The sequence below is a fragment of the Ranitomeya imitator genome, chromosome 2 (assembly GCF_032444005.1).
Source record: "Ranitomeya imitator isolate aRanImi1 chromosome 2, aRanImi1.pri, whole genome shotgun sequence".
NCBI lineage: Eukaryota > Metazoa > Chordata > Amphibia > Anura > Dendrobatidae > Ranitomeya > Ranitomeya imitator.
In genome coordinates this window covers 185,814,179-185,833,834 of record NC_091283.1, presented here as the reverse complement: position 1 = coordinate 185,833,834, position 19,656 = coordinate 185,814,179, and the positions used below count along the sequence as shown (strand labels likewise).

General features: G+C 44.1%; 1 protein-coding gene across 2 annotated transcripts in view; it reads right to left on the bottom strand.

Annotated features, from left to right (window-relative positions):
- Positions 1-2,367: 2,367 nt before the first annotated feature.
- BCAP31 (B cell receptor associated protein 31) overlaps positions 2,368-19,656 on the bottom strand; it is a 54,601-nt gene continuing 37,312 nt past the window's right edge. For both annotated transcript variants that reach the window (XM_069748294.1, XM_069748293.1), the window contains exons 7-8: positions 16,588-16,688; positions 2,368-3,417 (exon numbers count right to left, since the gene is read on the bottom strand). In XM_069748294.1, the coding sequence (XP_069604395.1) occupies positions 3,379-3,417; positions 16,588-16,688 (140 nt within the window). In that variant the 3' untranslated portion in view covers positions 2,368-3,378. The remainder of the gene's footprint in view (positions 3,418-16,587; positions 16,689-19,656) is intronic.

Genomic DNA, 19,656 nt, shown 5'->3' with positions numbered 1-19,656 from the left:
AACTCTGGATCTAGTTAGTTCCAGTTGCGTCCTGAATACAAGACTTTCTCCCTGGCAGCTATCGCAGTTACTATTCACAGCCTTACTCTGATTTTCTCATCAGTCAAGTGGCAGCGCTCCATAGAAATGACTCCATCTGCTTCACTCCAATGGGGCGTGATCCATGTTTTGCAGTTTTTACATGCGAGGTTTGCATCCAGGGACAAGGTGATGAATAGCTGGCTCAGACAAGGTCAACGGCCTGTGGTGAAATGATTTAATCGCCCTGCTCCCTTAATTAAAATGAACGCAACCAGTAACAGGAGAGCTTCATGGCTGACTCTCTATGGCTGTAGGAATGGGGCAGAAGACATCTCAACAATGCAGCTCTTTATCGAAAGTGGAAAACGAGATGCTCCTATACATCACCATTGAGGACAACACCAAAGCTGAGGATAAAAGGAGAATTAAGACTCCATATTTTCAAAAATAGGGGTGATGTCTTCTCATTCCACCAACAATCATACTTGGGTCATATAAAAAAAAAATATATAGGTGGTGATGACATCAGACAACCCCTTGAAGTATGTTTTCGAGGCATCTGAGGACACCTCTATGAACACATATACAAACCAGATACGTATTTGTAGAGGGAAACAAATGTACTGCGATATAGGACATGTTGGATTCTGACTCATACGGCAATAACTATGTAAAGCAATGTGACTATCCCGATTTGCCCATACCAAGACCCAAGCTGAACTTGTCCAGGTCATGGCTGGCCTAAGATCATGTAGAAGGGGCAACAACAAAGAACTTTGAAGCCTCTCGTGGTCATCTTCCACACGATGGTGCCTTCTACAACTGTAGACCTGAAGTTGTAGAAGCCAAGCCAGTCTGATGTAGCTCCGTACATTCCTCTAGTAGACATATTCAGCTTCGGGAGTGGCTCTATGATAACAAGCTGGACTATGACCAAAGGAGCCACGTGAATAACAGTAGGATGACCTTGACTCCACCGTCCTCCCCGTACTTTGTATCCAGTATTAAAACAAGACTGGACCAGCAATTTACTAGACATAAAGCTGAAGACACCTGCCAAAAAAAAAAAAAAAAAATGAAGATTCCCTAGAGATAAACACTCAATTTTAAAGGAGATCTCCAAGCTTCCCAGTAATGGTCACAATCTCACACCTGCAGGTTCCTCATGGCCAGATGGTAATACTGAATAAACTTTAGATAAAGGCTTAATTTCAAAGTTTTATTATTGACAACGCTTTATTATATGCTGTAAAGCAATCACATTCATTAACTTCCAGGTCCAAAAAAACGGTTGTGGAAAACACCTAAAAGAAAGGAATCCTGTGCCAGAACTCCTCATATACTATTAGACATGATATGTCTGCCCATGAGCTTAACTTCGTAAAGATCATTGGGACTAGCCGGTCACGTGCCAGGGAACACGGCCCAGTTCTCTCTGAACTAGTGGGTGGATATGAGCTGCTACACAGACAACAGCAGAAGCATGCTGGATATTACACCACAGTTCTGAGCAGTGTAGCTGTGAATCCAGCTCTCGCTTGAGATAAAACACATTTTGTGTGTATCTGTGCTTCTCTCTATCACGGTGCTGCTTGCTTCCCCTCCATTTTTCATAGACAGCAATAAGCCGATGTAATCCGATGCCTCAGTGAGCTGACCGTCAGTTTTGCAAGATGAATGAGTTAAAGAAGCAGCTCATAAGTGGAAATAGAAGCAAATTTCTCTGATAAGCCATTATGGACTTATGCTAAGTTTGTAACACTGTAGCTAGAATGCAATTGTAATGTAACAAGAATTCAGCTGCCTCAAACCCACCGTTTTATCACAGCATCATCACTTGTAGTGTAACAGTAACCCCTGGAAGAAGCCCATAGTGAAGCAAAACATAGGGTCGAGTTGGGAAACCTTGTGAGCACCGTATATGGAATAATTGGCGCTGTCTGACTGAAAATCTGGAGCGGCAGGTGAGCCTGTCCGCAGCTTCATTCAACCTCTATGGGGCTGCCCCATAAACAAGGAAGAGAGTGGCAACTGCATTACTGCTCCATAAAAATGCCCAGGGCTGCACGGGTGCCAGCAGTAAGACCCAAGCCATCAGTTACATTAACCCCTTCAATCACAACCAGAGCACTAAGCTGGCTTTGGCTGCAAGTTGGCACACTTTCCAGAAAGTTACAAAAAACAGTAAGAAAACCCACAACAAAATACCAGGACGTCTTCCAATGAGAACAGAACGGAGTGGAAAATTACAGGTGATTGAAGCAACCTGGATGGAAGTGTGTGAAGAACTGATAAGCGGCGTGCATAACCTTGTAACATGGGTAAAACATGGGTATAACATGGAGATGAAATTAAATCACTTTATTACATATCATAACCGTTTAACAGAGGTATTCTGATAACGCAAATCATAAAAGAAAAGCAGGGAACACAAGAATAGAGTCAGAAAGAAAAAAAAAAAAGTGTATAATAAACCTAAAGATTCCAATGTAAACGTATGAAGCAGAGTGGGTGAGGTATTAATAAGGCTAGATAAGAGGGAAAGGAGAGGGAAGAAAAGTCCGCCATTGATTAACTCTTTCTGCTCCTGTGGCACATAATCTGCAAGGACAGGACAACACACTGGACACCGTGGAGTAGCCATTGCTTTGGGTTGTCCAGGACATGACTGGTATGTTAATATGGTAACACCAGCTGTGGCCTCAATGGACTGGCTAATAGATACAGGACTGTAAACGATGCAACAGTGCCATGTGTGGGCTGCCAAACCCTAAAGCTGCAAAAGCTACAAACATTAGGAAGCATTTGTAGAAAATACACAAAGCCCAGAATTAAAGGCACACCCCAGACAAAACCTATACGCTGGTGCAGGAATTAGGTGGGAGCAAAACACAGCCCCTCAGGAGGAGGAGCATGGCAGCAAATCCCTCCCTTTGCCATGCTCCACGCCCTCAGAAGGAGGAGCATGGCAGCAAATCCCTCCCTTTGCCATGCTCCACCCCCTCAGGAGGAGGAGCATGACAGCAAATCCCTCCCTTTGCCATGCTCCACGCCCTCAGAAGGAGGAGCATGGCAGCGAATCCCTCCCATTGTCATCCTCCACCCCCTCAGGTCCAACATTCACATTAGCGCATTATTAGTTTTGCCTGGGGTGTTCTTTTTTTTAGGGATTTTCCATGGAGAGTCAGTGCTGCCATGTGTCGGCAGCAATTTTTTTTTGTGGGGGGGAAAAAACCCTTTAAAAAAAAAGTACAACACAAGCAAGGTGTCGGCAAATAGTGATGATGGGGGTAATTTCCGATCAGCCAACACATGGAACAACTTGATGTTGAGAGCTTGTGACAATCGGCACAGTCTTCACTCATCCTTTTTGTCTTTTGGTCCATCTCGAAGTGCCTGGGAAGACAAACAAGAAGCAAAAAAAAAGTGATAATCGAGGATCTAGAGGTTTTGGGGCAGGTATATGCACTGATATTTAATCTCACCACCATAACATGAGGTCCAACAGAGTGAATATTTGTGACAGGGGCAAGGCTTTATCTACCCAATTGCAATGAGAAGGAACAAACCGTATAGTTTCCTTTTTTTCCCCCCCCATAAGATGCATCAGCTGAAATTTTGGAGGCTGATCTTTTAGCAAGTCTTTAGCCTCCCTGCAGCAGCAACACAGATCACTTCAGTCTACAAGGCCCCAACAAGTCATTCATTAACTGTGATGCCTTCAGCAAACCCAATTCCTTGAAACCTCAACCAAGGCTTCTCAGAAGCCCCAGCTGCTTGGTCATTATCATGGAGACAAAAAAAACCAGTCCCGTGTGGATCTTTGCCTAGCAGAGAGTTAAGCAGTCTTGGAAAGTATTGGGAGGCTACAAACTTTTACCTTTCATATTGCTGATGTGAAATCCCATTTTAACCATTTAGTATCGCATGTCCTTTTCTTTGGTGAAGGGAGCGATTTGATGACTACCTCCACATCTCGCCAATGAACATGAGGGCAGGAAAAGGATGAACTTGGGTCAAAACATAACAGGGATGATATTAGGGTCCATTAGCAAATAGACCCTGGTTCTGCCAAAGATGATTGATGGATAGAGAATATATACATACTACCCATTTCCCTTCGCGCAATTTTAGCACAATGCTTGGTCTACTTTTTGATCACTTAAGCCTCCCAAATGACCTCCAGATAAAGGGTTCCGTTAGTCATATCTCCTGATAAACAGATACAGCGAGACTCCTCCGCACAGGATTATACCATTTTGAGATTTGTTTTTCCTTTAACGAAGGGATCTATATAAATTTTAAACCATCTTCCTAATCATTCAATAAAAACAAAACAAAAAATTAAAATTGAGTATGCACAATGTCCCAATCATAAAAAGTTTTTTTTATTGAGACAAATCAAATATACAAATAGTTTCAACCAACACAATATAATGAAGACTCAAAAACAGGAGGTATAAAAGGAAAACTGGGGGTAAGAGACAAGATATCTCCCAAGAGAGCAAAGTCATGATTGCGATCATAATGCGCAGAGTTTGATGGCTTAATCAATCAGAAGCATCAAATAATACAAGGTAAAAATACCCATTAAAAAGCCAGGCAATGCTGCAGTTAAATCCACATGCTTACCCATAAGAGTGACTCCCACAGCTTCCCAGAGGCCCCTTGACGTGCGTTAAAGTCGAGCTTTTTCGAAAGGGGATCATTCCTAATCATTCAGTAGTGGCCAGAAGGCGGCATATGGTACGAATAGCCGTGTCATCCCCACGGGATTGTTAAGAGGGCTCAAAACCATAACACAAGAAAGCGCCATCACAAAACCTACATCACATGCAAACGCAAAAAAGTACAGTTTCTAGTCTTACAAGTTACACATTTTATTTTAATTTGGCCCATACACCAGCAGCCATAAGACACAGATATTACTCACAAATCCTGAAGTTAAATCCAAAAGGTGTTAGTGTGGAAATTCACAAATCGTTATCAGCCTGTTCCGAAACGCAGTATCTCAGACAAAACCGTACAAGACGACTCTTAATGTTCTAAAAAAATGGTTAAGTTCACTGGCTAAAGTCTAATCACCTCCAAATTTCGAAGACTTGGGTCCTTGATTATAAACTCGGTCTCTGGTGTAAGCACAGATGACCCCATGAACATCTCAGAAGTCCCTCAATACTCATTTCAATCTCTTTGCTTCTGTCATGACGATCGGACTTCTAAGGTTGTAGACTGCCAAAAACAGTGGATTCTTTTATTTCAGAAAACCTTCCCCTGACTAAGTTAGCATAAGGCATTCCTAAAACAGGAGGTCAAGGATCTGATCAAGTAGATAACTAAGGGTAAAAGTTGAGGTTGCAACTTGGCCCTAAGGAAAAGATACAGCCTTGATTTTGGGTCAGCGCGATCATGAGTAAAAAAAAAGTTGTCAGCTGGAGGAGCTCAGAAGTTTTCAGCTTTACTCGGAAACATGACTTCACTGATGCACTGGATTTTAGACCAATTTTATCCCAATTGACCATATTTCCTTGCAGCACCGACCAAAAGGCGTCTCACAGGCCCCAGGTGCTTGGTCTTCACCAAGGAGATTCACTGCAAAGTTTTATAAGACTTGTCCCACAGCTCCTTTACTTTGTGACGATGGTATACAATCCCATCTCTAACGAGAAACCATCTATACAATCACGATTTACCCAAGGCCCCAGATAAAGATGTCAAATCATGTGCAAACTCCTGCTCTGTGACACAAATTAACATGGATGTCAAGTTAGATTCCACAATATTGGCAAAAGAAGATTTTCTGCATTCTTCCCATAGTGATCAACAAGGTTCAAGTTGGGTTTATCCAAAATTAGGAGGCAAGAAATAAGGCCAGGTGAACGCATACTCATTTCTCATGTTCATAAACGCACCAGAACCAACTTACCTCTTCTGCGACAGAACCAGACCCACTAGACCCATTTTACAGTCGACTCTTCTCATAAACCGGCCTTGTGCGACGTCAAGCGGTGATGTGTCGCCAGGCCGGCTTATCATAAGAGGAGCTGAGGAGGCCTTCAGGTAAGCGGTGGCTTGCATGGCTCCGTCTGTTGGCCACAGGTTGCTGACCTAGTTGTTGGATTGGGTCCTATGCATCGATATACAGTGGTCCGATAGTAAGAGAATGCACTAATACAATAGGTCATTTCCGCTGACTATTACCCAGAGAACCAGATGGGGGTAGAACATGTATATCCCACAAAGACTAAAGCACTTGGCAAATGGTTTTTACTCCATGGTTACTTTTATATAGATGCAATTACTCCAACGTGTTTTTGATCCGGCACAGATGAATAACAACATCGGCAGAATTTTCCACGGACGGCTGCATCTCCATAATAGGAAAATCGCCAAGGCCATCCTATGATATGTATAATATCTGCACGCTTGGTTAACTGGGACACAAGAAGAGAGAGGAGGATGCCGACCATTGAGGAGTCAGAATTAAATATTCCATGAAATTTTAATTAAGGAGATCTGAGGCGTATGAAAGGATTTGACTCAAAAGTTCAACTTAAAGTGGCAAAACTACACTGCTTATGCCAAAGTGTCACAATGCTGCAGCCATGCTTAGGAGTTTGCCTAGTTAGAGGTCAATGCAGGAGATTGTGGAGCTACCTTAGAGGATAGGACTGTACTACATGTGGAGAGAATGGTGGGAAGAACTTATGAGCACGAGCTGCTGACGTGGGCTTTCAGTTCTGGAAGATCATATTTGGGAAACTACAATGGTTTCACCAAGGCTTTTTAATACTCTATACTTAAGAGTTCCCTGGTGGAAGATCCTACATTGCCATCAGGTCTACCTGGAGAAAATGCAAGCCAAGGTCGGATTATTTTCATCTTGTCACTCTTTATAGATGTTCTCTGCTTCTCTGGGCACTTACATATGCCACAATTTTAGACAGCCTTGAGGAAGTAAGCTGATCATTTTTAAAGTCTACAAGAGACATTTTTATGAATGGAAATGCTAATTGTTTATCTGAAAATGTAAACAACCAGCAATAGTCATCAGAAAGGAAGGATTAGACTACTGAGAACAATAAAAACAGACACCGAGAATGAGAGATTAATCCAAGATTAACTTGTACCAGAACAATGGATGGGGGCGAGAACAGTGTAAAGAAAGAAAAAGTAAAAAGCCTTGTGAACAAAAAGGAGTGCGCATAATAAGAAAGGTGCATATTAAGATGGAGAAGAAAGGATGGGGAGGCGCGGACGCCAAGAAGGACGGGGAGGCGCAGACGCCAAGAAGGACGGGGAGGCGCAGACGCCAAGAAGGACGGGGAGGCGCAGACGCCAAGAAGGACGGGGAGGCGCAGACGCCAAGAAGGACGGGGAGGCGCAGACGCCAAGAAGGACGGGGAGGCGCAGACGCCAAGAAGGACGGGGAGGCGCAGACGCCAAGAAGGACGGGGAGGCGCAGACGCCAAGAAGGACGGGGAGGCGCAGACGCCAAGAAAGATGGCCCATATTAAGAAGGATAGAAAGGGCGCAAATCAAGAAGGGTGCATATAAAGAAAGGGAAGTGCACATAGAGAAAAAAAAAAAAAAACATACCGAGGAGAAAAAGGGAGCATATATCAACATGTTACACATGGTGGGGACAGTGAAACGCCTTGGGCATGTAGGCCTGCCATCTACTGATGATGTGAGGGTGGATAGAAGTAGCAGGATGAATTCTGAAGTGTATACATCTACATATCTATTCAACTCTGATCTAGTCACATCCTGCAAAACCAACAGAATGGAGCTTCACAGAACATATGATGGACAATGACGCCTCGTTTTGTGTCATACGATGCCCAGAGCTGGTAGTAATATTACAAGCCACCTCAGTGCTAATAATAATAATCTTTATTTTTATATAGCGCTAACATATTCTGCAGCGCTTTACAGTTCGCACACATTATCGTCGCTGGTTAATGGCTCCTCACCACATATGGGGCTTAGGAGATTACATAGAGCCACCATGATAAACTATTTATATGAGCTGGTAATGCAATACATATGATCCAGGAGGAATTCTGTATCTGTGCACTATTTTAGAAGGAGGCGCAGAGCGGATAAATATCAGAAATTGGAAACACCATCCAAACCGCTAATAAAAATGTATTGATCTGTTGTGGAATAACGTGACGTCTATCTGATCTGTAACTCTGGGTGATCAACGTGAACGATCAAAATAGACAGTGGGGCAGCTCGGCAGGGAATCCCTAACCTGGTCACAGTGATCGTCTCCGATGGTGCACAGTAGGTATTGTTCTCACCAAGGACCTTAGCACTTTCTTGTTCAGGTGAATTGTCATTTTTACACCTTCATAATTTCCTTCCCTTCTTCCAAAAGCCATAACTTTTTTTTTTATTAATTTTCTTTCAACATAGACATGTTAGGGCATTTTTTTTTTTTTGCAAGGCAAGCTGCCTTAAACGGAGTTTGTGACTAGGCTTTTGCTACCCCAGCATGATTTAGGGGCAGAGACCCAGATTCCAGCAATGCATCATTTACTGCAGTTTTGATAAAGTCACTGTTCTCTGCTGCAGATCTAGCAGTTCTCTGAAGGCCGGGCTCTGTATAGCCCCACCAACACCTCTGTCAGCTTTACATTTACACTGTGCATAGGCAGAAGCTGCCAGTGGCACGTACACGGAGCAGGAGGACTCGGAGGCATGAGACAGCTAGTCCTGTAGTGATAATCTCCTACTGAAAAAAAAAATGCTTTTATTGAAACTACAACAAGCAGCCCGGTAAGTGACATCGCTTGAATCAGGATCTCTGCCACAACAAAATGCTGCACTCAGATTAAATAGTAAAAAAATCAAAATGATGGCTTTTATTTTATTTTGTGAGAAGGGCACGGTGGCTAGTAAAGGGTAAACCTGAGAGTCTTACTACATGCTGTACAGAGCCAGCAGCAGTCAGACAATGCAGAGCCGGGTGTAGATTCTACCTCGTTTTCATGCTGCTCCCCAATATACAGGAATCAGTCTTCCATTGCGTCCAGCATGAATTCGGCAGCACAGATCTCTCCTGTGTTTACATGCGGCACGCTCAGTCTACCCCCTCATATCGGTATTGTCCAGCTGGGGAAAGTCTCATACAGCAGCTCTGAGGCTATATTCACACTTTGCGGATTTTGCTGCAGATCCGCAGCGGTTTACATTCCGCAGCATGTCCACGGATTTTGGAATTCCACTGCAGAAAAATCCGCAGTGGAATCTGCAAAGTGTGCACATAGCCTCAGAGTCCAGCAAAGTTACAGAAATTTTGTAACCATTAGTTCTATAAATCAACTAGTTTTTTTCCTTCTTTTACAACCCATTTCCCTCAAGGACAAACTCTTTGGATTAAAGGGCATGCCTGCCCCTCTCCTTACAAATCTCTTCCTTGACTCCAGTAGGAATTACATTTTCTTACTATAATGTAGCGCCACCTGGAGTTCAAACTGTATTTAACAAAAAGTAGATCCATCTACACACATGGTCAAAATTGTGGGTACCCCTCGTTTAATGACAGAAAAACCCACAATGGTCACAGAAACAAAAAAAAAAACAAAAAAACACAACACTCAAATAGCCTTGACAGAAATGATGGTACCCCTGAAAATAATGTGACAGAAGGGACATATTAAATCACGTTGTGTCCACTAACTAGCATCACAGGTGTCTACAATCTTTGAATCAGTGAGTGGCCGGTATATAGGGCTACAGATACTCACTGTGCTGCTTGGTGACACGGTGTGTATCACACTCAACATGGACCAGAGGAAGCGAAGGAAAGAGTGGTCTCAGGAGATTGGAAAGAAAATCATAGACTAACATGTTAAAGGTAAAAGTTATAAGACCATCTCCAAGACTAGAGTTGCACATATTATTCAGAAATGTAAGATCCATGGGACTGTAGCCAACCTCCCTGGACGTGGCCGCAGGAGGAAAACTGATGAACATCAAACAGACGGATAATACGAAAGGTAACAGAAGAGCCCAGAAAAACTTCTAAACAGATTAAAGGTTAACTTCAAGCTCAAGGAGCATCAGTGTCAGCTCGCAACATCCGTGGACTTCATGGGAGACAACCAAAGAGGACACCATTGTTGGAAAAAAAAAAAATATCATAAAAAAGCCAGACTGGAATTAGCCAAACTACATATTGACAATCCACACAAAGCTTCTGGGAGAATGTCCTATGGACAGATGAGACAAAAACGGAACTTTTTGGCAAAGCACATCAACTCTTTGTTCACAGAAGGAAAAAATGAAGCATATCAAGAAAAGAACACTGTCCCTACTGTGAAGCATGGAGGAGGCTCTGTTATGTTCTGGGGCTGCTTTGCTGCATCTGGCACAGGGTATCTAGAATCTGTGCAGGGTACAATGGAATCTCAAGGGATTCTAGAAAGATGTGCTGCCCAGTGTCAGAAAGCTTGGTCTCAGTCGTAGGTCATGGGTCTTGCAACAGGATAAGGACCCAAAACACACAGCTAAGAACACCCAAGAATGGCTAAGAGGAAAACATTGGACTATTCTGAAGTGGCCTTCTATGAGCCCTGACATAAATCCTATTGAGCATCTTTGGATAGTGGTGAAACATGGCGTCTGGAAAAGGCAACCTTCACACACGAGACAACTGGAGCAGTTTGCTCTGGAGAGGTGCAGAAGTCTCACTGACAGTTACAGGAATCGTTTGATTGCAGCGATTGCCTCAAAAGGTTGTGCAACAAAATATTAAGTTAAGGGTGCCATCATTTCTGTCCAGGCCTATTTCATGAGTTTTATTTTTTATTTTATTTTATTTTTTTAATTCTGCAGAAGCATGGTTGAAAACCAATGTCTGACTTTCATTTTCACAGATCTTTTATTATTACTTTTGTCAGATTTAAGTTATTTCTGTGACCATTGTGGGTTTTTCTGTCATTAAACGAGGGGTAGCAAGAATTTTGATCAAGCGTGTAATAAGCTTGGCAGCAGCAACAACTAATAGAAATAGCCAATAGATGGCTCAAGCACGGCACAAGCTAACTTGTAGAGAGATGGAGCGTGTGCGTCCACCAGCACTCAGCCCAGTAGATGGATGTGCGCAATACTAGTCACTTTAAACACTAGGCAGCGCCATACTATGCAAATAAGTGTCAAAACTCCTCGCAGGTTTTTTTTTAGTATGTATGTATGTATGTATGTATGTATGTATGTATGTATGTATGTATGAATGATTGTCTAAGGGGTACTTGTCGGTCTGTCACGGAAAACCTACATTGCTTATTGGTGGCGGCTGCGACCAATCAGCGACGGGCACAGTTCGGCCAAGAATTAGTCCCTCCGTACTTCCGTCCAGTCAGTGCCCAGCGCCAGCTCCATACTCCCCTCCAGTCAGCGCTCACACAAAGTTAATGGCAGCGTTAACGGACAGCGTTATGCCGAGGGTAATGCACTCCGTTAACGCTGCTATTAACCCTGTGTGACCAACTTTTTAACTATTGATGCTGCATGTGCAGCATCAATAGTAAAAAGATCTAATGTTAAAAAATAATAAAACCTGCTATTCTCACCCTCCGTCGTCCACTGATGCGTTCGCTCCTGCCGCCAGCTTCCGTTCCCAGAGATGCATTGCAAAATTACCCAGAAGATTTTGCGATCTCGCGAGAATGCTAAATCATCTGGGTAATTTCGCAATGCATCCTGGGAACGGAAGCTGGCGGCAGCAGCGCGCGCATCGGCACAGCTTCGCTGGATGCTGGTGAGTATATAACTAATTTTTATTTAATTAATTATTTTTTAACAGGGATATGATGCACACACTGCTATATACTACGTGGCCTGTGCTATAGACTGCGTGGCCTGTGCTATAGACCGTGTCTGCTATATACTACGTAGCCTGTGCTATATACTATGTGGCTGCTATATACATACGCTAGAATACCCGATGCGTTAGAGTTGGGCCACCATCGTGTACATATATACATACATAAAAATGCTAGTAGTCAGTGGATGCACAGAAATAACACCAGAGCTGGTGGAATAGAACCAATACAGCCGACAATGGAATAAACATATTTCCGGCTGAAAAAAACAAACAAAAAAAACAAAAACAAAAAAAAACACAAGGTGGCCAGAAGAGGACGAGTCAATGACTGGTTTGTGGGCACATCTGAGTGCAGGTGGGCTCCTCCTCGGGAGCAGAGCGTTGTCTGTCCTCCACATTCCTCTCCCTCCACGCTGGCGGAGACTGGTGGCTTGTAAATAGCTGCTCCCTATCACGCTGGGTGTAACACGGGTGTCCCCTCCTTCTGACACTTTGACTTATCTTTATTACTAGCACCTAGCTTGACTTTAGCCATAGCTTTAACTCGTGACTAAAAAAAAAAAAAAAATCCTACATGACAGGCAGGGCGGCACGTGCGCTGCAGGTGACGGCTTGTGTGTGGTCAGCACCTCCAATCAGAGGCTTAGGAAAAAGTTAATGTAATTTTAGCCTTTCATTTTTTTTTTCAGGAGTTTTTCACAAGGGACTTATTTTCTGAAATAGCACCACTTCTAACCACAGGCTGTTCCTGGTACTGCAGCTGAGCTCTATTCCCTTAGCTAGGACTGAAATGTGATATAGAGCGGAAGCCGTATTTAAGAGCGGCGATACTTAACTCCTTATACACCAATGGTTAGGTGGAGAGGCCAGATCATCCGTCAACATAGCAGGAAAGTCTAAATCTCCATTCTTTGCTCTGTCCTAAAAGTCTACATTCACTGATGTTTCCTACAAGGCCTCTGAAGGTGTCTGTGGTATGCGGCACCAGGACGCCAGCAGCAGATCCTGTAAGTTGTGAGGTGCGACTTCAGTGGCTCGGACTGTTTTTCTTATCCAGCACATGCCACAAAAATCTGGGGAATTTGGGAAGAAGTCATCAGCTTGGTCTTTGTCATGTTGCTCAAACACACCTCCAGTACAGAGCTTACGTAGGTGGCACATATCACATCCACATGATAGACCCAGGAGAACATCTGCCCATCATGCTGCCCTCTTCCCACAGTGCCTCGTGCTGCCGTCTCTTCCACAGGTAAGTGACGCTCACACACCTGGCCTCCAACCTGACGTAGACCAGGACCCCTCCCATTGCTCCATGGTCCAGTTATGGTGCTCACATGCCCACGTTGAGCCCTTTCAGCAGTAGATAGGTGTAATAACGGGCCCTCAGACCAGTCTGTGGGTACATGGCCAAACTTACAGCAAGATGCGGTGCTCTGCATGTTCAGACACCTTTCCATCACAACAAGTACGGTATGGGGTCAAACCAGATGGGCTAGCCTTCACTCCCTACCTACAAGCATCAATGAGCCTTGGACGTGAAAGACTCTGTGGCCAGCTCACACTTTGTCCTTCTTGGGCTGGTATTGGAATGAACGTGATCAAACTGTTTGATAATGACAAGATGTCTGGATTTGAGCTTCTCCAAAGACCTTCACCTTCCAGCAGATGGGGGGCATCACCTGCCCCCCTTAATGATGGCAGCTACTTGATGGATTAGTGGCACCAAGGGAGGTCACAGATTTACAGAAACTTGAGGCCGGGACCGCATGACTGGCAGTTAACACTTGGGAAAACGTTTAATAGACTTTCTTCCCTATTTATATTCATAGTAACATAGTAACATAGTAACATAGTTAGTAAGGCCGAAAAAAGACATTTGTCCATCCAGTTCAGCCTATATTCCATCATAATAAATACCCAGATCTACGTCCTTCTACAGAACCTAATAATTGTATGATACAATATTGTTCTGCTCCAGGAAGACATCCAGGCCTCTCTTGAACCCCTCGACTGAGTTCGCCATCACCACCTCCTCAGGCAAGCAATTCCAGATTCTCACTGCCCTAACAGTAAAGAATCCTCTTCTATGTTGGTGGAAAAACCTTCTCTCTTCCAGACGCAAAGAATGCCCCCTTGTGCCCGTCACCTTCCTTGGTATAAACAGATCCTCAGCGAGATATTTGTATTGTCCCCTTATATACTTATACATGGTTATTAGATCGCCCCTCAGTCGTCTTTTTTCTAGACTAAATAATCCTAATTTCGCTAATCTATCTGGGTATTGTAGTTCTCCCATCCCCTTTATTAATTTTGTTGCCCTCCTTTGTACTCTCTCTAGTTCCATTATATCCTTCCTGAGCACCGGTGCCCAAAACTGGACACAGTACTCCATGTGCGGTCTAACTAGGGATTTGTACAGAGGCAGTATAATGCTCTCATCATGTGTATCCAGACCTCTTTTAATGCACCCCATGATCCTGTTTGCCTTGGCAGCTGCTGCCTGGCACTGGCTGCTCCAGGTAAGTTGATCATTAACTAGGATCCCCAAGTCCTTCTCCCTGTCAGATTTACCCAGTGGTTTCCCGTTCAGTGTGTAATGGTGATATTGATTCCCTCTTCCCATGTGTATAACCTTACATTTATCATTGTTAAACCTCATCTGCCACCTTTCAGCCCAAGTTTCCAACTTATCCAGATCCATCTGTAGCAGAATACTATCTTCTCTTGTATTAACTGCTTTACATAGTTTTGTATCATCTGCAAATATCGATATTTTACTGTGTAAACCTTCTACCAGATCATTAATGAATATGTTGAAGAGAACAGGTCCCAATACCGACCCCTGCGGTACCCCACTGGTCACAGCGACCCAGTTAGAGACTATACCATTTATAACCACCCTCTGCTTTCTATCACTAAGCCAGTTACTAACCCATTTACACACATTTTCCCCCAGACCAAGCATTCTCATTTTGTGTACCAACCTCTTGTGCGGCACGGTATCAAACGCTTTGGAAAAATCGAGATATACCACGTCCAATGACTCACCGTGGTCCAGTCTATAGCTTACCTCTTCATAAAAACTGATTAGATTGGTTTGACAGGAGCGATTTCTCATAAACCCATGCTGATATGGAGTTAAACAGTTATTCTCATTGAGATAATCCAGAATAACATCCCTCAGAAACCCTTCAAATATTTTAGCAACAATAGAGGTTAGACTTACTGGCCTATAATTTCCAGGTTCACTTTTAGAGCCCTTTTTGAATATTGGCACCACATTTGCTATGCGCCAGTCCTGCGTGTGTTTGTATCTGAAACCATTTGGCAGCCCATAAAAAGTTGGGGGTAAAAGACATTCTCTGCTGGCCACGAGAATGACACCCGGGCCGAAACCCTGCCCAGAGCACACTACACATGTGTGACGTCAGGGCCGCCATGTCAGCATATTCTTATGACCTGCCCGTATAGTAAAGGTGTGGAGCATAATGTGAATATGCCATATAACATGCAATGATTACATCTGGGTTCTCTCATCATAAGTAGGTAAAATAGCAGCGTGCTTGTGAAAACTAGGTTAGGCTACTTTCACACTAGCGTCGTGCACTGCACGTCGCAATGCGTCGTTTTGCAGAAAAAACGCAACCTGCAAAGTTGTCTGCAGGATGCGTTTTTTCTCCATAGGCGTGTATTAGCGGCGCATTGCCACACGTTGCAACCATCGTGCGACGGTTGCGTCGTGTTGTGGCGGACAGTCGGCACCAAAAAACGTTGCTTGTAACGTTTTTTGGTGCGTTGTGACCGCCATTTCCGACTGCGCATGCACGGCCGGAACTCCGTCCCCTCCTCCCCGCAACTCACAATGGGGCAGCGGATGCGATGTAAAAATGCATCCGCTGCCCCCGTTGTGCGGCGCTTCCACAGTATGCGTCGGTACGTCGGCCCGACGCACTGCGACGGGCCGAGTACGACGCTAGTGTGAAAGTAGCCTTACTGGACACCTCTGCAGTCTATCAGAACGGCAGCGCTTACAAGCTCCTTTCTACACAGCTTGCAAGTGCTGCTCTGAAGCTGATCTGGAACTGTACCCCTGTGCTCCTGCAGAGGCAAATAATACACACTATTCACTTATACAGGCATTTCCACAACTTCTGTAATCCTCACTTCAGATGTATAGGAGGCACCACTGGTTATGTCAGCCAGAATCCGTAGGTACTAGTCTATCAGTCCGGGGTGAGGACACCAGCGCTGACTTATGGCGATCAGTTCCAGCAAACAGCATAGGCCTCTGTCCAGTCACATTTGCTCTACCACTGTATGGCTCTGACTTGGTAATCAGTCCCGGTGAATGAAACAAGATTAATTTAAGAAAAAAGAAGCGCACTCCGCTCTCTTAAGTTGGTGCTGGCTGTACTTGGGAAAACCCAACAAGTTCAATATAGAAAAATCAGCCGCACCATAAGAGTGTGGCTGATTTTTCTATATTGAAACAAGATTAATACATTCGTCTTACACAGAAGGCCGAGCGGACAGTCCATGTACCAAATACCGGACTTGTTATCTAAGGCATGTAGAAATAGAAAAGATGCAATTCTCGTATGATAACATTCACACAAGTGGTGAAATATCCAGATGAATTCTGAATATGACGGGCGTATGTATAGGAAGTGTGAGGTCTGCATCCACCATGGTGTGTGAGGATGTCCTAGTAAGGTCCACGGTCTCACCTGCAGCTTGGCGTGGTCGCTCAGCAGCCGGTCGTACTCCTTCGTCAAGCCCTCGCTCTGCTTTTTGATGGCGATCACCTCGTTCTCAGATTTCTGCAGGGCTTTAAGAAGAAAACAAAATAGAATTAGAATCTCGTAGCTCGGGACAGAATGGCCATGCTGAAATTCAACACTTGACCCTCACGTTCTTGAGGAAGATAAGTTTCTGCATGAGGCTTCTGCTTACTCCCCTTCTACATATTATGTTGCAGCCCTTTAAACTCCCTGTTGAATGGTTTGTGTTTGGGTCCCAAGAGACCCCTCTGTTCAGTTGCTGCACAGCGGTGCATGTGTTAAATAAAAGTCTATATAAATGCAGTGTGTGCGATCATGTAGGAACCGAGCAATAGGTGGAGGTCGCAAAACTCGGAGCCCACTGATCTACAGGTGGTTTAAGGGGCTTCAACATTTATAAAAAAAAAAACACATTTCTAAAAGTTTACTTCTACTTTAATGGGATGAGTAAGAGGAAATAAACCAATAATAATAATAATCTTTATTTTTATATAGCGCTAACATATTCCGCAGCGCTTTACATTTTGCACACATTATCATCACTGTCCCTGATGGGGCTCACAATCTAAATTCCCTATCTGTATGTCTTTGGAATGTGGGAGGAAACCCACGCAAACACGGAGAGAACATACAAACTCTTTGCAGATGTTGTCCTTGGTGGGGTTTGAACCCAGGACTCCAGCGCTGCAAGGCTGCTGTGCTAACCACTGCGCCACCGTGACTTCCTATCTATTCCAGACATGTTTATAGCAGGGTCTCTAACACCAGACCCTTTTATTTTACACAAAAGAGCGTGTGAGTTATAGATTTCCCCAAGGCTCTTGGCAGAAGGTCACCAGAACAAAATCAATAACATGGTGCCATCAGTATGAGCGCCCACAGACTGCGTCCTGGGAGGCACAGCATACAGCAATTTCATGTGCCGGCCATGCAGGTAATAAACTTTCCTGGAATGGAGCAGAACTCATAATTCAGCTGACAAGTGAAATTACTGACGGGTCAAGGCGTCTATTTGTGCTCAAGAACATTATCCATTTTTGGAAGTTGATGCGGACAAGCTGAAGGTGACGGGGGAGGTCTGCCATGTTCTAACGTTTGGAAGGTCACATGGATTTAACATTGAAAAGAACTGCTAGGCCAACACATTACATTGCAGATTTCGGTCCTCAAACCTGGGAGCCAAGACGTCTGGTGTCCGGAGGTTATACAGGGCTCCTGGCATTAGGAACAGTGAATAAAGGGGCTGCATATTAGTGATGAGTGAGCATGCTCAGTTAACATGTTGTCTGCCATGCTTGTGCGCTAACCGAGTGTCTGAGTGCTCGAAAAATGTGTTTTGAGTCCCAACGGCTGATAGGCAATCCCTGCATGTGTTGTGGCTGTTGAACAGCAGCGAAGACTCGAACATATTTTTCGAGCATGTCAAAGGCACTCTTCACACCTGAGCATGCTCGAAAAATATGTTCGAGTCTTCGCTGCTGTTCAACAGCCACAACACATGCAGGGATTGCCTATCAGCCGTTGGGACTCAAAACACATTTTTCGAGCACTCACACCTTATCCGAGCACGCTCATCGCTACTGTGATCCCCCCTAACAGTCAGTTGCATAATGGGGTCCCAGCGATCATACAAGAACTGCCGCCTCATGACTGCTCCAGATACATGCATGGCGTCTGCTACTACTGGAAGTGCCAACACTCTCTGGAGTGCCACGTCGCCCTGGCTGATCGGTGTGGAACTGAGAGTGGGACCCTGAAAAGTATGGAGGGTCTAAGGATAGATCATCTAAATGGGGATCCTGTAAACCTGCTCTGACAACACTTATGGGAGTAAAGCTGCAGAGTGAAACACCCCCTGCTGTTCTCTTTTTGGAGAACATGTTGGTAAAGCGGAGTGCAGCATCCCTAAACTTTGGTACAGACTGCTCTGTTCCTTTAACCTGCGGTTGGGAATCTTCCGCTGACGTTATTGCCAGCAGTTAATCGCTCCTTTACATGTTCTGAACAATCCTTTGGAAGCCGTGGTTAAATATTCGGTTCAGTTTAATACAGTTCTGTGATCGTAACAGATGATTTTCCAAACCCAGAACCATTTGGCTCCTACTTCAGCATTTCTTGAGATTACAACCTGTGAGGACAGAGCGGCCGTCCTCAAAAGTTCCTGAATTGCAGCGATTACCCGTCGCGCACTTACTTTTGATTGTAAGGATGCGGGCAGGGATCATTACGAGTGGCGATGAGCAAATACATTCAGCACTATTCGTTACTCGCATGGAATAGTACGGTATTCGGGCTATTCATTACTCTGCGAGTAATTACATATTCGCCTCAGTATACTCGAGTGACCCGCCCAGCATGTTTGGCGCTTTATTTTCAGCCAAAGAACATACTGTGCTGGCTTGCCAATCACAGTAATGCCGGCGCCATCTTTGGTGTGGCATTACCGTGATTGGCTGGCCTTCCAGCATCATAGGGACTATTTAAAGGCTGCTGGCGCCATCTTGTGCGTGATAGGAGGTTATTATTCATTCCTAAAAGCTCTTTTAAGAGCTGAAAATTGTCAAGATTACTTCTTTGTTACATGGGGATTTAGTAGGGAGAGATTTAATAGGAGGAAGAGTGAAAGGAAGCACCTGGGTGTTCTCATCAGTGCGAGTACATGCTGCAGATCTCTGTGGTGTATAGTAGTTGGTATTAGGAACAGACTGTGGGATTAGGGAGAAATAGGGAGGATTTCATCCACTACCAAAACATAAAAATCATCTACTTGTAGAGGGAAATAATATTTAAGTAGTAACAGCATATACAAAACCATTTTTTTTTTGAGAGTTACATAATATTCCTGTGTAGCAGCCTTTTTTTCTTTTTAACCATAAAATAATACTCCTCAGTGCCAGCATATAGTAACAACTATTTTAAAATCTACTGTATATACTCGAGTATAAGCCGAGATTTTCAGCCCACTTTTTTGGGCTGAAAGTGCCCCTCTCGGCTTATACTCGAGTCATACCCAGG